General features: G+C 44.7%; 1 protein-coding gene across 1 annotated transcript in view; it reads right to left on the bottom strand.

Moving 5' to 3' along the window:
* STT3B (STT3 oligosaccharyltransferase complex catalytic subunit B) overlaps positions 1-20,998 on the bottom strand; it is a 190,091-nt gene that overhangs the window by 114,864 nt on the left and 54,229 nt on the right. Inside the window, exon 2 of the mRNA XM_040353087.1 lies at positions 4,269-4,377. Within this exon, the coding sequence (XP_040209021.1) occupies positions 4,269-4,377 (109 nt within the window). The remainder of the gene's footprint in view (positions 1-4,268; positions 4,378-20,998) is intronic.

Here is a 20,998-nt window from a genome sequence, read left to right on the forward strand (position 1 = left end):
CGGAAGGCTGTCAATCAAATAGGAACGCCCAGTCCCGCAGACCATACCCGGAAGCGGCGGAGAACATCTATCTCTAAAACGGTAAGTACTGCATTGATTTTAAAAAAAAACACCCGATTGTGCTTCCCGTAATTAGCCTCAATCTAATGTTAAAAAAAAAAAAAAATTCGGGTGAACCCCGCTTTAATAGTGCAGCTTGTTTTTCTTGTTTCCTGTAATATTGGGGTCATACAACCCAAATTTCATCCAATCAAAAAGAGAAAAAAATAAATAAAATCCGGCCCCACAATGTCTCAGATAAAATGTATGCGATTTTATTAGATCCATCCATAAAAAGGAATACCTGCAATTGACACATTTCAGCCTCTTACATAGGCCTTAGTCATAATAAAGATTAGAGCTATAACCTAAATTTTCACCTGCACCGTCACTCCATTAGGAAAAATTACAGGAATCTGAATGATTTGGGTTGCAAAGGTTACACAGTAAATAACTACATGGGAGGTAGATCAAGTAGACCACATTTAAAATCAAAAAACAATGCCTATCAGCATAAAATGTCCAGATTGAGACGTCCTAGTACCAGCTATTCCGAATCTTAGACCAGCCATACAGTTTAAATCTCTGCTGGTTCAGCAGGAATCAAACCATTAATGGGCAGGCTGAATGTACCAAATTGATCAACTTGGGTACAAGCAGCCTGCCATATTCACTTCCAATTATCGCAAGCGGCTGCTATAGCTGCTAGTGATAATCGCCATCTTATCCCGCCTCTCCCCCCGCTGGGAGCAGACAATGTCCCCGCAGGTGGAATTCTATCAGCGCTGTGTGCATTGATGGGGAATCGTGCAAACTCCTTTCCTGCAATCTGTGGCTGCAGGAAAGAAAAATTTGCACCGTCTATGGCCACTCTGAAGTAGAGACATTTTAAAAGTAGTACGAGGCAAAATAGCGAGATGTTTTAGTACATTTACTAAACAACTTGAATAGTCACTAAAATTTATAATGCAATCACGGGCAGAGAAAAAAAGACTTTTCTTTCACATCATTGGCTAATTGAAGAACTCTTCACACATTCAAATACTTTAGTAAATCATTCATTGCTTGTCTTCGGATATGGAAGATTAAACAAAGAGGTACATTTTGAAGGTGGGCAGAGGCTTAAGATACCTCTAGAGTCCGATAGACGATTTCCAGAAAAAAAAAAAAATAGCTGGTTTAAAAGATGAAATTGAACGCGAGTAATTGCTCAGGGAGAAGAAGCTTTGGACTATCAAGTCATTTGTCTACAGACCTCAGAGTGGAAAAACGAGTTCATTATTAACTTCACTACACCCACACATTTACACCTTAGCCAGGAGGCAAATTTTTGTTAATTATTCTTTCGTGACAACTAAAGCTACAAGGGTCCGAAAGCATTGCAGCAATGTTTCTCAAAGCTTCATTAAAAGGGGTTTTAAAAGGTTCATTTATTTTCTAAATAGGTTCCTTCAAGCTAGTGCATTGTTGGTTCACTTACCTTTTCCTTCAATTTCCCTTCTAAATGTTTTTTTTTTCTTTGTCTGAATTTCTAATTTTCTGTTTCTCCTCAGTAAGCTTTCCACCATCATCCGAGTGGTGGTTAGTCAGCCAGAACAGCTTACTGAGGAGAAACAGGAAGTGAGAAATTCAGACACAAGAAAAACATTTTTTAGAAGGGAAATCAAAAGAAAAAAGGTAAGTAAAGCAACAATGCACTAGCTTAAAAAGGAACCTATTTATAAAATAAAAAACAAACCTTTACAACCCTAAAAATCACGTAAACCGCTACGCTCAGGTGTGAATGCAGCCTTATAGTCACTCTGATGAACACACAGTGCTGCCTAGGGGAAGGAAGCTGGCTCAGGTGAGCTATGACAAATTATATATATATATATATATATATATATATATATATATATATATATATATATATATATATATATATATATATATATATATATATATATATATATATATATATATATATATATATATATATATATATACAAACATTTTTAATGCCAGCGATTCCCTTCACGGTAAAAGTAATCCTAGTGGCTAAACAGCCGCTGGATTACTTTAAGGCTGCATTCACACCTTGGCGTACCTAATCGCAGCGTTTTGTCCCGCGAATTGCGGCGACAAATTGCGTTTTGTACCGCGATTTGCGGCGACAAAACGCCGCGATTGTGAATGCAGCTTACCCCCAGGTCCACATCTCCTATGCCGAAAGCCGCCTGAAAAAAGGTCCGGGACTTGTTTTCAGGCGGTAGGCGTTCGACGTGGAGATGTGAACCATCTCCATAGAGGGCAATGTAAAATCATCCCTCCAGCGTCTTAGGGGCTGCTGCGGCGTCACACTTCAGGCGTATATATGCCTAGGTGTGAACAGAGCCTTACAAGCAGCGGAAAGGAGTTCCAATCCTTTTCTAATAGACTCCAGATCTCTTCACAGTGGACCTGTCATTGCTCATGCTATCAAAAAGGGATGGAATTCATCCCTTGGGATAGCAATAAAAGTGCCTTAAAAAAATAAAAATGAAAGTGCCTGGTCCCCGCACGCAAAGGTGGATAACCAGCGTTGTTACTGCGCACATATGAGGTATCACCATGAACGTCAGAGTGAGAGCAATAATTCTAGAGCCAGACCACCTGTAAAAGCTTTAAGAGCATAAACTATAAATAATTTAGAATGCTGCAGTTTGTCACCATTCCACAGGCATGTGCAATTTTACAGCATGGCGTGTTCGTTATCTATTGAATATCATGGTTTAGCTTTTACAAAAAAAAAAAAAAAAAAATTAGGTATTCTATTGTAGCTGTCTTTATTAAAATGAAAGTGCGGCCCCCAAATCTGCTTAAATACATAAATATTTGGGGGCTCAAAGTAATTTTTTAGCAAAAGGAATGCAGATTTTTACATTTATGACAGAATTGCCTTGGGCAGCTAGTGTATCCAAGACCAAAGAACAAAAATTGAGAGGATTGCATCTTACTGGTCTTTAGATGTGGTGGTTTTGTTTGTTTTCTTGATTTAAACCTCGTAATCCTGCCATCAACATACTTCCTGTCTTACTGTGACGGCTATACTGAGTAGCATTTTCAACCTTGGACAGGGAGTGTATTAGGAGTATATAGCACCTCCCTCTATTCTCCATAAGAGGTGGAAGGTTTTTGTAGTCCAGAGACAGCAGAGAAGAATTCGAACTGCCAGAGGCAGACAGCACAAAAAGTTATTACCTCACAAGGTTTCTGGCTGGATGAACAGATTTTTTTGCACTTGCCGAACAGCTATAATAAAACTGTTTCAATGGTATATTTAACAGACCAAAAGGCAGCAAATAAAAGAAAATTTATTGTTAGAGGTTACATACACTATAACTTCTGTGTAGCAATCACTGCAGCCATATTAACAGGCAAACCTGCAAAGTTTTGGGAAGGATTAACCACTTGAGTGCCAACCTGTAATACCCCTTCAATACTAGGCAATTTTCCAGTGCTAGGATCGTATGATCAGCAATTATTCCATCATGCAACACTGTACCCAAGAGTGTTATATCATTTTTTGGAGACAGATAGAGGTTTTTAGTGGCATTTGATAACCACTTTTACACTTTAAAAAAAAAAGACAGATTAAAAAAAAAAAAAAAAAAAAAAATTTAAAGCGGGAGTTCACCCATAAAAAAAATTTCCCCTTAGATGGATGCTCGTTTTGTCTAGGGGAATCGGCTAGTTGTTTTAAAATATGAGCAGTACTTACCGTTTTTGAGATGCATCTTCTCCGTCGCTTCCGGTTATGGGTCTTCGGGAGAGGCTTCCGACGGTCGCATCCATCGCGTCACTAGTAGCCGAACGTCGGTGCGGCTCTATACTGCGCACCGACGTTCGGCTTCTTTCGGAAAATCGTGACGCGATGGATGCGACCGTCGGAAGCCTCTCGGTAGACTGTCAATCAAGAAGGAACGCCCAGTCCCGCAGCCCATACCCGGAAGTGGCGGAGAAGATGCATCTCGTAAACGGTAAGTACAGCTCATATTTTTAAACAACTAGCCGATTCCCCTAGACAAAACGAGCATCCATATAGCATCCATCTAAGGGGAAAAAGTGTTATGTACGGGTGAACCCCCGCTTTAAAGCAGACGTGCAGTGCATGATGCAGTCTGTATCATGGAGAAAAGCTTCAAGAGTTTGCGATGAACATTTTTTTTTTTTTATTCAAAACACAATTATACAATTGAGGTACTTACCGTCCCACCTACTATTCTTCCCAATGGATACCATGCTCGCTCGTCAAACCAATTTAAAAATTCATAAAACCCGTGAGATGCTAAATGATGTGTTGATCTGTAGTTGAACCTGCAGAAAGAAAAGAGAATTAAGAATAAAATAATTTTCTCAGTAACATGCATGTCGTCAGCGGAATGAAGAAAAATCTAGGCTATCGAATACAAAATTCTATTTGTGGTATTTTATTAAGCGGTTCTTCCTGTGCTGCATAACATTCTATGCAGACAATTTCAGGTTTGGCTCAGCACGTGGCCATCCCATAACTGTGATCTTATCCACAATCAGAATAAATGTGTAACTGCTATGGACGTTTCCAACTAGGCTACATTAATACATAAAATACATTGCTCATTTCTCCTGCCAGTTCACACACACACACGCACGCACACACACGCACGCACGATCAGAAAACCCAGTCCTGTGGAATCTGAACGATCTGCACAATGAATTCTCGAACATAGTACTAAAGATAGCCAACCTAAGATGCAATGATAAAAGCTCTCAGAAAAAGAACAGTGCGTGGTTTAATTATTTTATTGAGCATAGAGTGGCGCGCCGACGTCTTAACCCAGCCTCAACTGCTCGTGTTCGGCCGGCTTCTCTGATAAGACGAAGAAAGCACTAATCTTCCTACACAGTGGGGGGCGAGGTCTGTTGATATTACAGTGGGGGGCGAGGTCTGTTGATATTACAGTGGGGGGCGAGGTCTGTTGACATTACAGTGGGGGGGGGGGGGGGGGGGAAGGTCTGTTGATATTACAGTGGGGGGGGGGGGAAAAGGTCTGTTGATATAACAGTGGGGGGGGGGGGCGAGGTCTGTTGATATTACAGTGGGGGGGGGGCGAGGTCTGTTGATATTACAGTGGGGGGGGGGGGCGAGGTCTGTTGATATTACAGTGGGGGGGGCGAGGTCTGTTGATATTACAGTGGGGGGGCAGCGAGGTCTGTTGATATTGCAGTGGGGGGGGGGGGCGAGGTCTGTTGATATTGCAGTGGGGGGGCGAGGTCTGTTGATATTGCAGTGCGGGGGGGGGGCGAGGTCTGTTGATATTGCAGTGGGGGGGGGGCGAGGTCTGTTGATATTGCAGTGGGGGGGGGGGCGAGGTCTGTTGATATTGCAGTGCGGGGGGGGCGAGGTCTGTTGATATTGCAGTGGGGGGGGCGAGGTCTGTTGATATTGCAGTGGGGGGGGCGAGGTCTGTTGATATTGCAGTGGGGGGGGCGAGGTCTGTTGATATTGCAGTGGGGGGGCGAGGTCTGTTGATATTGCAGTGGGGGGGGCGAGGTCTGTTGATATTGCAGTGCGGGGGGGCGAGGTCTGTTGATATTGCAGTGCGGGGGGGCGAGGTCTGTTGATATTGCAGTGCGGGGGGGCGAGGTCTGTTGATATTGCAGTGGGGGGGGGCGAGGTCTGTTGATATTGCAGTGGGGGGGGCGAGGTCTGTTGATATTGCAGTGCGGGGGGGCGAGGTCTGTTGATATTGCAGTGCGGGGGGGGGGGGGCGAGGTCTGTTGATATTGCAGTGGGGGGCGATATATGGTGGTGATCCGAAAAATGTATGTGCATTATAATTAATCGAAATTAGTTGATTAATCCAACAAATTATTTTCTCCCACCGAATGTTGGAATTCTGGATTTATGGTATAGTAAATTTACATCCGATTCTCACTTGGTGCAGTGCACACCTTTATCTTACAAACGGGTCACCCATTTTGTACACACCCCAAAATACAGTTCAACTGACCCAAAGCTCATTGGAAGTGTATAGAATCAGCCAGCGCTGCTCAACTCTCCACGCCGTTGATGCATTTGGCCCTGCCCACTAGGGCTTAGTCATAGACGAAACGCGTCGGTAGAAGAGGCCAGTGCAGCAGTGCTGGCTGAGGCCATACCCTTCGACGAGCATAGAGTCAGTTGAGTGGTGTCCCATTACCGTTATGCCGACACTCCTGGATATATTTAATTAGAGGCCTGTGCCTTATTTTAAAAAAGGACCAGCAGAGAAGTATCTACACCACCAGCTTCAAGCAGTACTACATGTTTCTCCAGGTCACACATAAGACAACAAAAAAACAACACACACCACTTTCCTACCCTCAGCCATGGTTCACACTGGGCTGTGGGAGTGAAGCCGTGCAAGTTCAGCTGAACTCGCACGATTTCACTCCCGCCGGCAGTCCCGATTTCGGCCGCGAATTGAGACATCTGTGCAGGTTTCTGCACAGATGTCAATGTAAATCGCGGACAGAAATCGCAAAAAGTAGTACAGGAACTACTTTTTGAAATTGGTGCAGCGCCGCAGATGCGACGTCGCATCGATTAGGACGGTGTCATTGCCGACAAATGCCGCCGATTTGAGATGCGATTTCACATGTGAAATCGCATCTCAAATCGAAGCAAATCGTACCCAGTGTGAACCTGGGCTCAGGGCTAAATTCCATCCATCACAAGGGTTCTTGCCCACAGGCCAGCTGAGTCCATATAGTTCCTCCGCTGCTGTACTGGTTTATTGGGCTGTACTATCGTAATCGGAACAGCGTACAGGCATATGAACAAAAACAGCCTGTTTTTTTGTTTGCCCCCCCCCCCCCCATACTCATGTACGATGCCATTGCTTCCATGTATTGTACTAATGGGGGCCAACAAGGCTCACACAGCTGTATGCAGAACTTTGGCACAAAGGACTTTCCAACAGGCTGCATCTTTACTATACAGCAGCAGGTCAGGATGTGCAGAAATATATATATATATATATATATATATATATATATATATATATATATATATATATATATAATATATACACACACACACACACACACACACACACACACACTACATGGCTCTGCCCACTGTCCTGATGTGAGGAATAATCCCCTTATTATTGGGTTATCTGATGGAATGAGATTTCTGTTCCAAGATGCCACTGGGTTAGTTAGGTGATTTTTTGATCATTTAAACCATTTCCCCCCCTAAAATTTCACAGCTCTAGGTTTCTGGCGAATAAAAGAATTTGGGTCCCCATTTTAAAAAAAAGGTGGCAATTATACAATTTGATTGTTACCAAAACTATATAATGTGAAGACCTACCCAACCAAAGGAGTTTGTATCAAAAATTCAAAATCAAGAAAGTCCTCATACTAAAAAGACTTCTTGGTTTCTACATAAATTCTACAAACATAGTAAAAATTGTATAGGGCTATTACAGGCCTTCATTGGATTCCAGTAGGAGGCATCAGTAGTTTCTTGGAGCCGAGACGACAGGTGTATACGAACAGCGAATGCCGCTCAGCCTGTAGGGAATAATGGCAGTGATCGCATGTATCCAGAATTTACTGGCGTTAAGGGACAGATGTCCGAGCCTGGAAGCAACTGTCAGCATGCAAAGTCACTCATCCATCCCTATCTACAAGTAACCGCTGGCTGTACGGATACGTGAAGAGCGACAGCTCCTCGCAGATTATTACTCTGTACACATTAAGTTGCCGTTCTCATACAGCAGTCATCCAACTGCAAGAATACAATGGGGGTTATTTACGAAAAGCAAATCCACTTTGCACTACAAGTTGAAAGTGCAGTTGCTGTAAATCTGGGGGTAGAGCTGAAATGAGGGGAAGCTCTGCTGATTTTATCATCCAATCATGTGCAAGCTAAAATGCGGTTCTTATTTTCCTTGCATGTCTCCCTCGGATCTACAGCGACTGCACTTGCAGTGCAAAGTGGATTTTTTCCTTAGTAAATAACCCCCAGTGATTCTTATTGCTGAAATATAGTGTATGCCAGTAATCGCCCAATGGGAAGGAGGCCTAAAAGTAGTCAATTAGGCTAAATTCTTAGGCTGTAGTCACTTTCAGTACATGTATTTTATGTGCTTTCACTTGACAGTGGCAGATGCTTGATAACGCATCATTAGCTCCTATAATGTTCATTACAGATGCAGCAAAGTACAGACAAGCCACATCAAACTATGAACAGCATTTATTTTATTTATTTTTAAACTATGGCTTAAATGTGTACATGTGTTGACATGCATTAAAAAGTGCATAGGTGTGAATGGGCCCCAATTCACCACTTTTTCTTCGGTTAGCATTTTAGCCATAACAGCCTGTCTGTAGTGAGTAGAGAAAAAAAAAAAGCCACACAAGATATAGTAATAGTCAAGAATCTCAATAACAAATGATGCATCTACCATAGTTTAATAGAGGATAGCAGGCAGATACATTCCATCATGAACTATGCCAGGGGTTGACAAATTTGCTTGGAATCTAGGAGCCAGCTAAAAAAGTTAGGAGCCAGAAAAACACGCCCCGTCCCGACGAGCTCGCGCACAGAAGCGAACACATACGTGAGCAGCGCCCGCATATGTAAACGGTGTTCAAACCACACATGTGAGGTATCGCCGCGATTGGTAGAGCGAGAGCAATAATTCTAGCCCTAGACCTCCTCTGTAACTCAAAACATGCAACCTGTAGAATTTTTTTAACAACGCCTATGGAGATTTTAAAGGGTAAAAGTTTGTCGCCATTCCACGAGCGGACGTAATGACATGTTGGGTATCAATTTACTCGGCGTAACATTATCTTTCATAATATTAAAAAAAAAAATGGGGATAACTTTACTGTTGTCTTATTTTTTTAATTAAAAAAAGTGTAATTTTTTCCCAAAAAAGTGCGCTTGTAAGACCGCTGCGCAAATACGGTGTGACAGAAAGTATTGCAACGATCGCCATTTTATTCTCTAGTGTGTTAGGATAAAATATATATATATAATGTTTGGGGGTTCTAATTGGAGGGAAGAAGATGGCAGTGAAAATAGTGAAAAATTACATTAGAATTGCTGTTTAACTTGTAATGCTTAACTTGTAATACCAACGGCCACCACCAGATGGCGCCAGCTTACACATCTGGTGGTAATAACTTGTAATACCAACAGCTCACCACCAGATGGCGCCCCCCTTCCAAGCCAAGTCGCCAGGACCCTATTTCTAGTTGCCATGGCGACCGGGATTCGTCTATCCCTGAACTATGCAATAGTCCATCTGTATTTGTGCATACATGGGCTGCTTTAGCTTTATGGCTTCTTCTGTGTATAATTTGCATGCCATGTGTTGCTGCACAAAAATATATATTGCAACAGAAACGTTTTACCATCAAATGCTTCTACAGTTTTCTTAGTAACTGCCCAATCATCATACACAAACAAATTCACATTTATGTGGTAGGTTTATGAAACACAAGACTCCAGCCAAATGATTTCTGGTTTGAGATTAGAACAGAGAAGGGTTAAAAATCTCAGTCTGGCCTTTTATTACTAATAAGGAAATTTCTTCTCACTGTCAGAGGACAGCCCCTGAAGGACTGAAAATCGCTCCACTAGGAACAATGTTAGGACCTGTTGTCTGTGCTTACACGTCCCGGTCACTCCCCAGTGTTTTGGCTGCCTGGGACTTCCCTCCTCATTGGCTCCTGCTGTGGTCAAAGTCAGTCAGCCAATAAGAAGAGAAAGGGGGCTGGGCCACAGCTCTGTATCTGAATGGATACACGGAGGTGCAGCTCAGCTCAGGTGCCCCCCATAGCAAGCTGCTTGCTGTGGGGCCACAAGTGCAGAAGATTATCCTGAGAAAAGGAGGGAAAAAAAAAAAAAAAACAAACACACACACACACACACACACAAAGACTTTGATCTGTGGCACATTTACCTCCCATTTGATGGTGCCATGTAGAGACAGGGTTATGATACCAATGATCTTTTTAGCCGTCCAAAGGGGCCACCCGGCCCGCCGTCCAAAGGGGCCACCCGGCCCGCCAACACAAGGGGCCACCCGGCCCGCCAACACAAGGGGCCACCCGGCCCGCCAACACAAGGGGCCACCCGGCCCGCCAACACAAGGGGCCACCCGGCCCGCCAACACAAGGGGCCACCCGGCCCGCCAACACAAGGGGCCACCCGGCCCGCCAACACAAGGGGCCACCCGGCCCGCCAACACAAGGGGCCACCCGGCCCGCCAACACAAGGGGCCACCCGGCCCGCCAACACAAGGGGCCACCCGGCCCGCCAACACAAGGGGCCACCCGGCCCGCCAACACAAGGGGCCACCCGGCCCGCCAACACAAGGGGCCACCCGGCCCGCCAACACAAGGGGCCACCCGGCCCGCCAACACAAGGGGCCACCCGGCCCGCCAACACAAGGGGCCACCCGGCCCGCCAACACAAGGGGCCACCCGGCCCGCCAACACAAGGGGCCACCCGGCCCGCCAACACAAGGGGCCACCCGGCCCGCCAACACAAGGGGCCACCCGGCCCGCCAACACAAGGGGCCACCCGGCCCAACACAAGGGGCCACCCGGCCCAACACAAGGGGCCACCCGGCCCAACACAAGGGGCCACCCGGCCCAACACAAGGGGCCACCCGGCCCAACACAAGGGGCCACCCGGCCCAACACAAGGGGCCACCCGGCCCAACACAAGGGGCCACCCGGCCCAACACAAGGGGCCACCCGGCCCAACACAAGGGGCCACCCTGCCCAACACAAGGGGCCACCCTGCCCAACACAAGGGGCCACCCTGCCCAACACAAGGGGCCACCCTGCCCGCTGAGCACCAACAGAAATTACAGTTGAGGAAGACTGAAAGTGGCACCAAATCGCAGAATACATGAGCAAAGTGAACATTAAAATAAAATAGTAAAAAATATTGGCACACCTCCACATGCTTATGCCATTTAGTAATATTACACAGTTCATACTGCAAAAATGTGCAACAACCACAGAAAGCAGATTTTCTTGCTAGTATAAAATACGAAGAACAACAACAATGTGCCATTATAAAGCACACTACATCAATGCAGGCAGCACGTTCATTTTACAAAGTCTCAAAAATCCCAACATAACATTAATGAAGACAAGTTTAAATTCAGTGACCCTTTAATATACAGGAGGACGGTTCTACTGATGGCTAGAGAAGTAGGGAGCCCTTTTCATTATGAACCTTAATAAAACAGCCGTTCTCATGAGGCCTTTATTAGTTAGCGATTCCCCCATGCACAGATCCTACGAGGTAATATATGAAAACAGGGACCCATTATCGAGAATAGTTTAGAAGCTTAGAGTATTGAACACAGTCCACGTCGTTGCATTACACTCTCAGATCCCATCTTGTGTGGGGAAATCTAAGCACCAAGAGCCAGAGTGATCATCACGTCACAAACCAGTTAACCCTTTACACACATTAGCGGTGACCATACGTTTTAAAACTCAACACCAGGTATGATCTTAACGGCATAATGGTCTGAATACCAACATATTACTGAACAGGAACATATAATAGCGAGGGGAATTTACTAAGGCCTCATGTACACTGCTGCTAAACAGACGTTTAGGAGCAGTTGGGCATTTTTTTTTAACTGCCCCTGAACTCGCCCCTCTGTTATCTTATCAGTACATGTACAGAGGGTCGTATACAGTCATTTCTAGGCAGTTGAGTTGAGGCTTTTTTGGAATGCAAAAAATGGGTTCAGAAGCAGAGTTCAGAGGCATTTCCAGAAACAGATTGGCTAATCACCATCCAACCCTTAAAAAAAAGAAAATAAAAATGCGTTTGCGAATACCCTGAAAAATATACACCGATCAGCCAAATCATCATGGCCATTCCACCAAATATTGATTAGTTCCCCTTTTGAAGCCAATACAGCCCCCCAGCCTGTCAAGGGATGGACTCCACTACATCTCTGAAGGTATGCTGTAGCACAATATTGAAAGTAGCAATTCTTTTAAGCCTCTGCCTGCTTCCTGTAGTGAATCCTGGTGCCCTCTTCCCCAGGTAAGCGTAAAATACACACCTGGCTATAGTGACACCACCAATATAGGGACATTTCCTCACACCAATGCTGGGGCAATTATTTATACATCGCAGTAGACTGCAGCCTCATTTTATTGTAGGACAGCATGCTATTAACATGTTTGGGTGTGGAATGAACCCCCCGAGGGAGGGCGCAGTGTGCCATCTTCACCATGGGCACTAGATGACATTGACCGGCACTGCAGCCACTTACGACTGGGCCCATTACGAGTCTTTTGCAGATTGAGTGCATGTTATAACTCTACATTCCATCCAACCTGCTTTACGGCAAATTGCGACTTGAGCTGGCTGTGTTCTTTCACCTTCTCTGGCTGCCACCAGACTTGAGATTAGACGGTCCCCGTTACCAACTTGCACATTTTGGGCAAAAGGAGTGTTGCACTCAAGTTGGAGACAAGTTTTATTCCTACTGGTGATGTTGCCCTAAGCAATTAGCTTCTCTCTCATTCCCCCTCACAGTTAAGAAAATTAATAGTTAAAAAGGTGATTAACTCACTGGACCACAGGCAGAGCAAGCTTTTTTTTGTAATAATTTCCCCCACTGTGTTCAGTACAATTTTGGGGTTCATCAGACCTCATCTTCATCACAGATTTCCACTGAGAGATACCCAAAGGTGTCGCAACCCTTTCAAATCGGGTCTAAAAATTCTAGAGGAAGCTTTACTCCGCACAACTTGCCATTTTAGATTTATACAAACACCACAGACTGATATGACCAAGTTCCATATGCCGGATGGCTTGCATGCAGGGAAGATAATGAAAAGGGTTTCATAAAAAGTAATTGCTGCAGATATTTCAGGAAACTGCAAGTTGAATGTTCATTGTCATCTGGTAAATGGTAGTATGGGAGCAGGCTCACCAAACTAAAACAAGTGGCATCAGCCACTTCAAGGAAGAGAAACATTTTAAACCTGGCACAGATTTTTTTTAAATAACCATTATAGGTGCCCCATGGTAAGTACAGCCACAGACACCTAGGACATCTTATCCTTCCGCATGGAGTCTTAGGTTGGTTGGTAGCCATCTACAAAGTAAAGCCAACTCAATCCAAACACTTTATAGATCTCTAAAAATGTGCGCTATGGCCAATCTATCCAACAGTATACATGTGCATGCTGCATTGGCTAAAAAACGGCATATATGAAGCGTGCATGTGTAGATGTGGGAGCAAGACCTGTACACAGAAACGTAAACAAGGAAACCATATGCACATATAGCTGGGAAGTGCAAAAAAATAAAGAACCAAGCGCAAGACCTCAACTCACACGCGTGTTGATAGCGACCTCTGGGAAAGAGGAACCAGTCGACATGTCCATGCCAAGTTCAGCTTGACATTGCCACCCCCTCCAGTCAAAGGGCAACATCATGGATAATATGGAAGAGGAGTTGCTGCAAAGATTGCCAAGCCCTGGTACGTGTTCTTCCTACTGCTATATTAAAGGGGTTGTAAAGGGAAAAAAATAAATAAAAAAAAAAAAAGTTTCCCTAAATAACTTCCATTACCTTAGTGCACTTACCTCATCCTTCGATTTTGCTTTTAAAATGTCCTTATTTCTTCTGAGAAATCCTCACTTCCTGTTCTTCTGTATGTAACTCTACACAGTAATGCAAGGCTTCCTCCCTGGTGTAGAGAAAGCCTCTTGAGGGGGTGAGCAGGAGTGTCAGGACGCCCACCAACACACAGCTCCTTTATCTGCAAAGTAGAGAGCGTCCTGACACTCCTGCTCGCCCCCTCCCCCCTCAAGAGGCTTTCTCCACACCAGGGAGAAAGCCTTGCATTAGGGTGTGTAGTTACAGACAGAAGAACAGGAAGCTGCTGCCACAACCGAGATATCCATATTTTCAGTGATCGGCCCTTTCAACGATAACCGTGATCTCCGCGGCGGATTCACCGCGAGATAACCGTTATTGGCGTCGGGAGATGCCCCCCTCCCCTTACCGGAGCCGTTGGTGGAGGCGATCGGGTCCTCTCTCCTGCTCGGCTGAGATACGAGTGAGGGCAAGATGGCCCCCACCTGTCCCCATAGCATAGCATAGGGCGGAAGCGATGTCAAAACGTCACTTCCGCCCATGCTTCTTAAAGCAATATTTTCTTGTTATTTTTTCAAATGGATGCAGACACTATTGACATGATACTTTGTCAGGTGCACCCTTCTACATTCTTCACACCCGGACAAGCCTGCTGCTGGGGATAATACACCAATATCAAGATGCAGGGGAACACTTACCTAAATTGTATGGGTCACTCCTTCACTGGCTTCTGTAGTTAAAGGAGAAGTACAGGAGAAGTACAGCCAAAGCTCATTTAGCTGTATTTCTCTTGCAGATCACGGGAGTTCAGGTTTTTCTGCACTCCTGTGATCCATTTTCAGCAGACAGTGGTCTGAAGCCCTCTGTCAGCTGATGTCACAGAGCCGGTCCAGGCTTGGGCAAGATTGCGACAATGAAGTCGGGATCTGCCCATATGTCTGGACCGGCACTCGGCTCAGCGAGCTGCTGAGCGCCCGAGCCGGCCACTATACAGCTTAGTGCTCCAGTGAGCGGGGAACAGAGCAGAGAGCCAGTGACAGTCACCAACTCTCTGCTCGGGAAGCTGTGTTACCCAAGTGATCGTGGTGTTTGAAATCTCGGTTCTCAGTGTTAGTGGTGCCGGAGACTGATGCTGCATCCACACCTTCCTGCTGTGTCGTCCCCACCCCCATATCGATCCTGTAGCTGGTGAATTCATGCCAGCGGCAGGATAGTTAGTGTAATATCTTAACTCGGGTATGCCCAGGTGGGGCATTTATTACTATCTTGCGGCAACATGACAACATCCTTCATATTAGGGAAAAAAAAAATTCTACTTTCTAGCAGCTCTTGTATAAAAGCCTCCTTTCGTCCCACTATCTTCACTCCCATGTGCATACAAATTTACATAATCGCATTGTAAAACGATATGTGAAATTCCCTCCAATAAACTTTGGGGCATCCAATCCATGGCCATATCTGGATAATACACATGACTTTTCAGCCATTAAATGTAACACCTTGTCAATAGACTCAACTCGTAAACCTCCCCAGGCTTCTCCTAAGGGAGTTATAATCATCTAAAACACATTTAAAGCTCTTATAACATTACTACTCTTCTCTATATAAAACTACCTAAATGGTTTGTTTCGTTTCTTTAAATTAACAGGACTTCAACATGAAATGAAAAATAAGAGGAGAACATGCAAGCAATTCAACTTACCCTGAAATAAGCAGAAGCCTCTGGGAGTTTATGGACTTTACTGAAAGTCTTCTGGCGATAAGACTATTCATCAGTCCTTCCAGTCACAGGTAATTAATTTTTTTCTGCTCTATTTGTGAAGCAATTAGGTTGTAATCACTAGTCAGACAGATAAGCCAAAGTAAAACGATCTGCAAACCTCCCCCACCTTTCCAAAAACTGCTAAATAAGGTTCTGCCCACCTTCCTATGCCAGATAATTAAAGAGGAAGCAAACTTCCTTTGCCGACTTCTACCTATAGGTAAGCCCATCATAAGGCTCTTAAACGTGCGCCGTTAAGGAGATATTTACATTACATGCAACCAATGACATCCCTGCTGCAAGTGCTTTGAAGGAACGCCATCCGCGTCGTTCCTTCAGAGCCCTGTGCCATGGGGCGGGAATGATGTCATCATGGCTTCGGCCAGTCACCTGGAAGCAAGACAGGCGAAGATGGAAGTCCCTGCACTACTGACCTCGGCACGTGAGGGCTTAGTTTAAAAAAGGAAAAGATTTAGCATAATGTGCTAGAAGGCAATGCACGTCGCTCAGGTCCCCTCCACAGCACAGCACTCCAGTAAGCGCAGGGGGAGTCAGCAGTTTACTGCTCGGGGAGCTCTGAGTACTGAGCGATCAGAGGTGTTTGATCACTCGGTCCTTAGTGCAGAATTGGACCAATGCTGCATCCACCTAGACAAGTATAAAGTATTTTATTTTAAGGTGGCTAAACTGAATGGGATGTTTTACAAGGTAAGGGTGTACATATACTTTAAACAAAATCAAAGAAAAAAAAAAAATGTAAATACTAAAAAAAAAAAAAACATCACGAGTTCTCTTAAAAACACAACATTTATAAAAAAAAAAAAAAAAAAGGAAGAAGGATAACTATACATTGGGCATAGAAGGGGATAAAAGTATGCCCAACAGCAGCAAGTAGAGCTGCACTAGGACCATTTGTGTAACTTAATAGCAAGTCTGAGGTGGTATTAGAAATTTTCTAAAATGTTGTTAGAAATGCAGACAAAAACTAATGTCTTCCAATGCAGAAAGTTTTCCCCCCAAAGGCAATAGACAGCCCAATCCTCCTCAGTATTCTGTACTGGGGTGGGATCAACCTATTTATTGTAATCTGGAAAGGCAGAAAAACAATTATGCCAGATAAACACTGAATGCCTGGATGGGTTAAAAAAATCATTAGACAATTTCTGTTAAACCGGCATTACAAGAGCAGCTTACAGAGAATTTGTGCTGTACACTGCATGTTGGGATTTAAAAAAAAAAAAAAAAAAAAACCGCTGTAGTCTAACAGTAGCCATTAACAAAAAATGGTCGTGTGAGCAGCAGACCACACCAACGTTGGGTTTAGACAAACTGCCTCTCTAACAAACAGAGCATTCATGTCAAAGTTACAAGATAACCTGGACTTTGTTCCTTCATAGGGAGATCAAGAAGCGTTACTAGAACAACATGATCCTGAAATATATTTCTTATCTAGATCTGTCCCTTCAGCCCTGGTTCACACTGAATGCGGCTTCACTTGAAAAATTGCACAATTTCACAGCTGCATGTCAGTGCGACTTCATGCACAGATGTCTATGCAAGTTGTACCAAAAAAAAAAAAAAAGAAGTAGTGCAGGAACTACTTTATCAAATTAGCGTGGCACCACAAAGTCGACGTCGCGCTGATCTGAACAGTTCCATTGCCGACAATAGGGTGCAACCTCCAAAATCGCATGACAAGTCGCACCGGTATAAACTCTTGAGGCTTCTCTCCAATCACATACAGATGCATACATATGCAGCCTTTCACTCTATACAACTATGAAGATGGGATGAACCAGATTGATTTTTTATACATACAATACAGTAAATGCAGCATAATAGGTTTCATAGCCCATCCACACCACTGTGGTCCATTAGCAAACACACATTAACCATTTTACACAAATCACTGTACCCAGTTGATACTTTGATGATAGATACCGGGGTTGGTATTTTCAGGAACGGCGTGCGTTCCTCTTTAAGATAAAAAGTGGTCTCCGCGGTGGATTCGCTGCAAGATCACAAAAAAAAAAAAAAAAACACACCACAATGGCGGGAGAGGTTTCCCCCCCCCCCCCCCCCCACTGTGCTCAGTCGTCTCTCGCGTCTTCTCCGGTGGATGCTTGGCTGCCGACTGAGCTCGCTCCATTGCATGGGAGGGCGGAAGCCACGTCAAACGCCACTTCCACCCATATCTCAAAGGAAATCCGAGGTCTTTTTGATCCCAGATGTCATATTTAAGAGGTCCTGTCTTTTCTATTACAAGGGACGTTAACATTCCTTGTAATAGGGAAAAAAAAAAAAGCGATTTTTTTTTTAAAAAGACTGTCAAAATAAAAAGTAAAATGTATAAGAATTATTATTTTTTTTTTCCCCTTTTAGTTTTGAGTTGAATACTGCGCTAACAAGGTTATAATTTATACTTGGTAGTGTGTCAAAAGAGTAGCAGCAAATTGGAACAGAAAAAAGGTCACCTTGGTTCTGTCTTGGTGTCTACATTAGGAAGGAATTATATTAAAAGTACAACGGACATTGTAGAAAAAAAAAAAAAAAAAAAACCTGTCACTTACATTTCACTACTTATTTAGGTTATAAATAATGACTAAGATTCTGAGGCCATTTCTAGGGCCTAAATGTGCATGAACAAAATTTAACGTTCGGGACTAAACGCTGTTCGGTCAAATTGATACAGATAACTCTGTCAAGTAAGCAAATGGGGATGTGAGGAAAAAATGCTGGCGCGCAGTCATTGCCGGGTGATGTTTCAGCCAATTTTTGAAGATCAGTCATGACTTTTCATTTCAGTGAGTGCACTGCTCGGCGGGGAACAGGCAGACACAGCGACACGCCAAAATCAAATCTCTTAACGCATGACAGATATTCTACCAAGACTAGGCATTCCATGAGATAAAGTGTACCTACCTCAACAAAATTCTTCATAAACATATAACAGACCAGGCATACAGGAACACATACATATTCCCCCACCCGACTATAAAACACACACAAGAGGTGCGAGTATTAAAAAGTTACTAAACCCACAACAGTAAAATCTGTCTGTGTATGCTGAATAGCATGCTTGTTATACTCACTGTGGAACTTAACCACTTAAGACCCGGACCAATGACAATTGCAAATGAAAATGACACTTGCGAAAATGACAATTGCAGTTTGGGAGTTAACCACAGGGGGCGCTGGTGGGGTTATGTGTGACATGAAGTGTGTTTACAACTGTAGGGGGGTGTGGCTGTAGGTGTAACATCATCGATTGTGTCCCCCTATAAAAAGGGATGACACAATCGATGCTGCCACCACAGTGAAGAACGGGGAAGCCGTGTTTACACACGGCTCTCCCCGTTCTTCAGCTCCGGGGACCGATCCCGGGACTCCAGCGGCGATCAGGTCCGCGAGTCCCGCGGTCCCGGAGCTTCGAGACGGGTCGCGGGAGCGCGCCATACAGGACGTACATGTGCCCAGCCGTGCCATTCTGCCGACGTATATGTGCAGGAGGCGGTCCTTAAGTGGTTAAAGGAGTTCGTAAATGCAGAAGGTTCACTTACCCGAGTCCCATCTCTCTCCAAGCAATGTCCAAGAATGTCTAAGCTGCCCGGGACACTCCTCTCGATTGGCTGAGACAGCAGTGGTGCCATTGGTTTTCCACAGCTGTCAAAGTTAGCCAATCAGGGGAGAGAGGGGGTTGAGGCCAGGTTGGGGGGTCTGTGTCTGAATGGACACACAAAGCTGTGACTCCGCTTCAGTGCCCCCATGGGGAGCTGCTGACTGTGGGGGCACTCGATAGGAAGGAGGGGCTAGTAGCAGCCAAGAAGGGGATCCGGGCTGCTCTGTGCAAAACCACTGCACAGGGCAGGTCAGTACAACATGGTTTGTTATTTTTTAAACAAGACTTTACAAATCACTTTTAGGGGTTAATCCTCTGCATTGTGTAAAAGGGATCTTTGATCCTGTATGCACAGATCCTCCCTCCCTGCAGGGTCACTCTGGGCAAGGCCAGATAAGACAGTCAGAGTAGTAAGGCTGCACATGCTCAGTTTGGTCTCTATCACTGTAGAGAACTTTTCCTTGTTAAGCTGAGCTTTTCAGGTCACATGATATGGACATCACACATTTGGGTGTGTATGCAGATCTTAAATGACAGCCCAGTAACAAAAAAACAAAAAAAGAAGAAGAAGAAGATGGTAGGTGAGATGTTGCATCTTGATTGATGGATGATCCGCGTCTCCCATAACAGCATGAGGACACAGGCTATAGTGAAAATCTCCTCCCACCTGAATACTCAGCACTCAGGCAGACCCTGCAGTTTATCACGTGACTGTGGTATACAGTGGCAGTATTTTAATGTAAAAAGATTTATAAGCTGTGGGCAATGCGGGGAGGTGATGAACCATTTAACATTACTGGGTTTAGGAGGGGTGGATACACTGCTCCTAAAGCGCAGCCAGCAAAATCGATGCTGCAGCGGCGCTTTGTGGGTGCTTTAAACCCTTTTTCGGCCGGTAGCAGGGGTTAAAAGTGCCCTACTAGAGGCCGCAAAAACAACGGCACTTTACCGCCGATGTCCGGGCACTTTCAGTGTGAAAGCACTCTAAACAAAACACATCATACTTCCCTCAACCCCGATCTACCTCTTCTGGGATCCCGCATCGGCTCCCCGCAACCAGGTGTCCACGTTGGAGAAGCGCTCTCCTTGGTGGACACCCGTGCGGGCACGCTCCCGAGTCCTGCTTTTCCATGTATTCACACAGCAGATGGAGCCAATGGCTGCGCTGCCATCAATCTATCCAATCAGAACATGACACCAGCTAGAGCTGGTGTGCTTGTTCCCGGCTGGAGAAAGACCGTGTTCAGGTGAGTAAAGCGGGGGCTGGGGGGCTACAGCACTACAGAAGGTTTTTCACCTTAATGCATAGAATGCATCAAGGTGAAATACCATGAGGGTTTACAACTCTTAACAGCTTATTTATATTGACTTCCAATATTCAGGGAACACAAATGACAAAACAAAATCATTTTGACACTCAATTGCAGAAATACATGGTAACAAATTGGAAAGTCTCTTTAGCTACTACTACAGAACATTGCATAAAACCATGGCAAACGCTTCTGGTGTGTCCGATGACCCGTTCTATCCTTTGGTTCACTGCATCTTCCAGAGAATGGAAGCATGACAGTGAAAAGAAATCGCTATCGCTTTCACGTGTGGTTTTTTTCTTTAATGCTGAACTCCAGTCAACCCTGAAAATTGAAAAGGCAGTGCTCCCCTTGCAAGGGTTAATCACAAATTATATCTAGTAACAAAAAGGTATAGTCAGCAATAGTTAACCTACATTTCTCACTCCCTGGCAGTCTGGGCTCTCAGAAGCTCTCAAGTACAATGCAGAGTGACTGGTCCTTCATTATATTTAACCACTTGAGACCCACGCTGTAGACGAAAGACGTCCACAGTGCGGCTCTCAACTGCCGGGTGGACGTCCTTTTATTTGCATTCCCCGCGCGCGCTGCTGGGGGCGCGCAGCGGGGAA

The sequence above is a fragment of the Rana temporaria genome, chromosome 5, assembly GCF_905171775.1.
Source record: "Rana temporaria chromosome 5, aRanTem1.1, whole genome shotgun sequence".
NCBI classification, from domain to species: domain Eukaryota; kingdom Metazoa; phylum Chordata; class Amphibia; order Anura; family Ranidae; genus Rana; species Rana temporaria.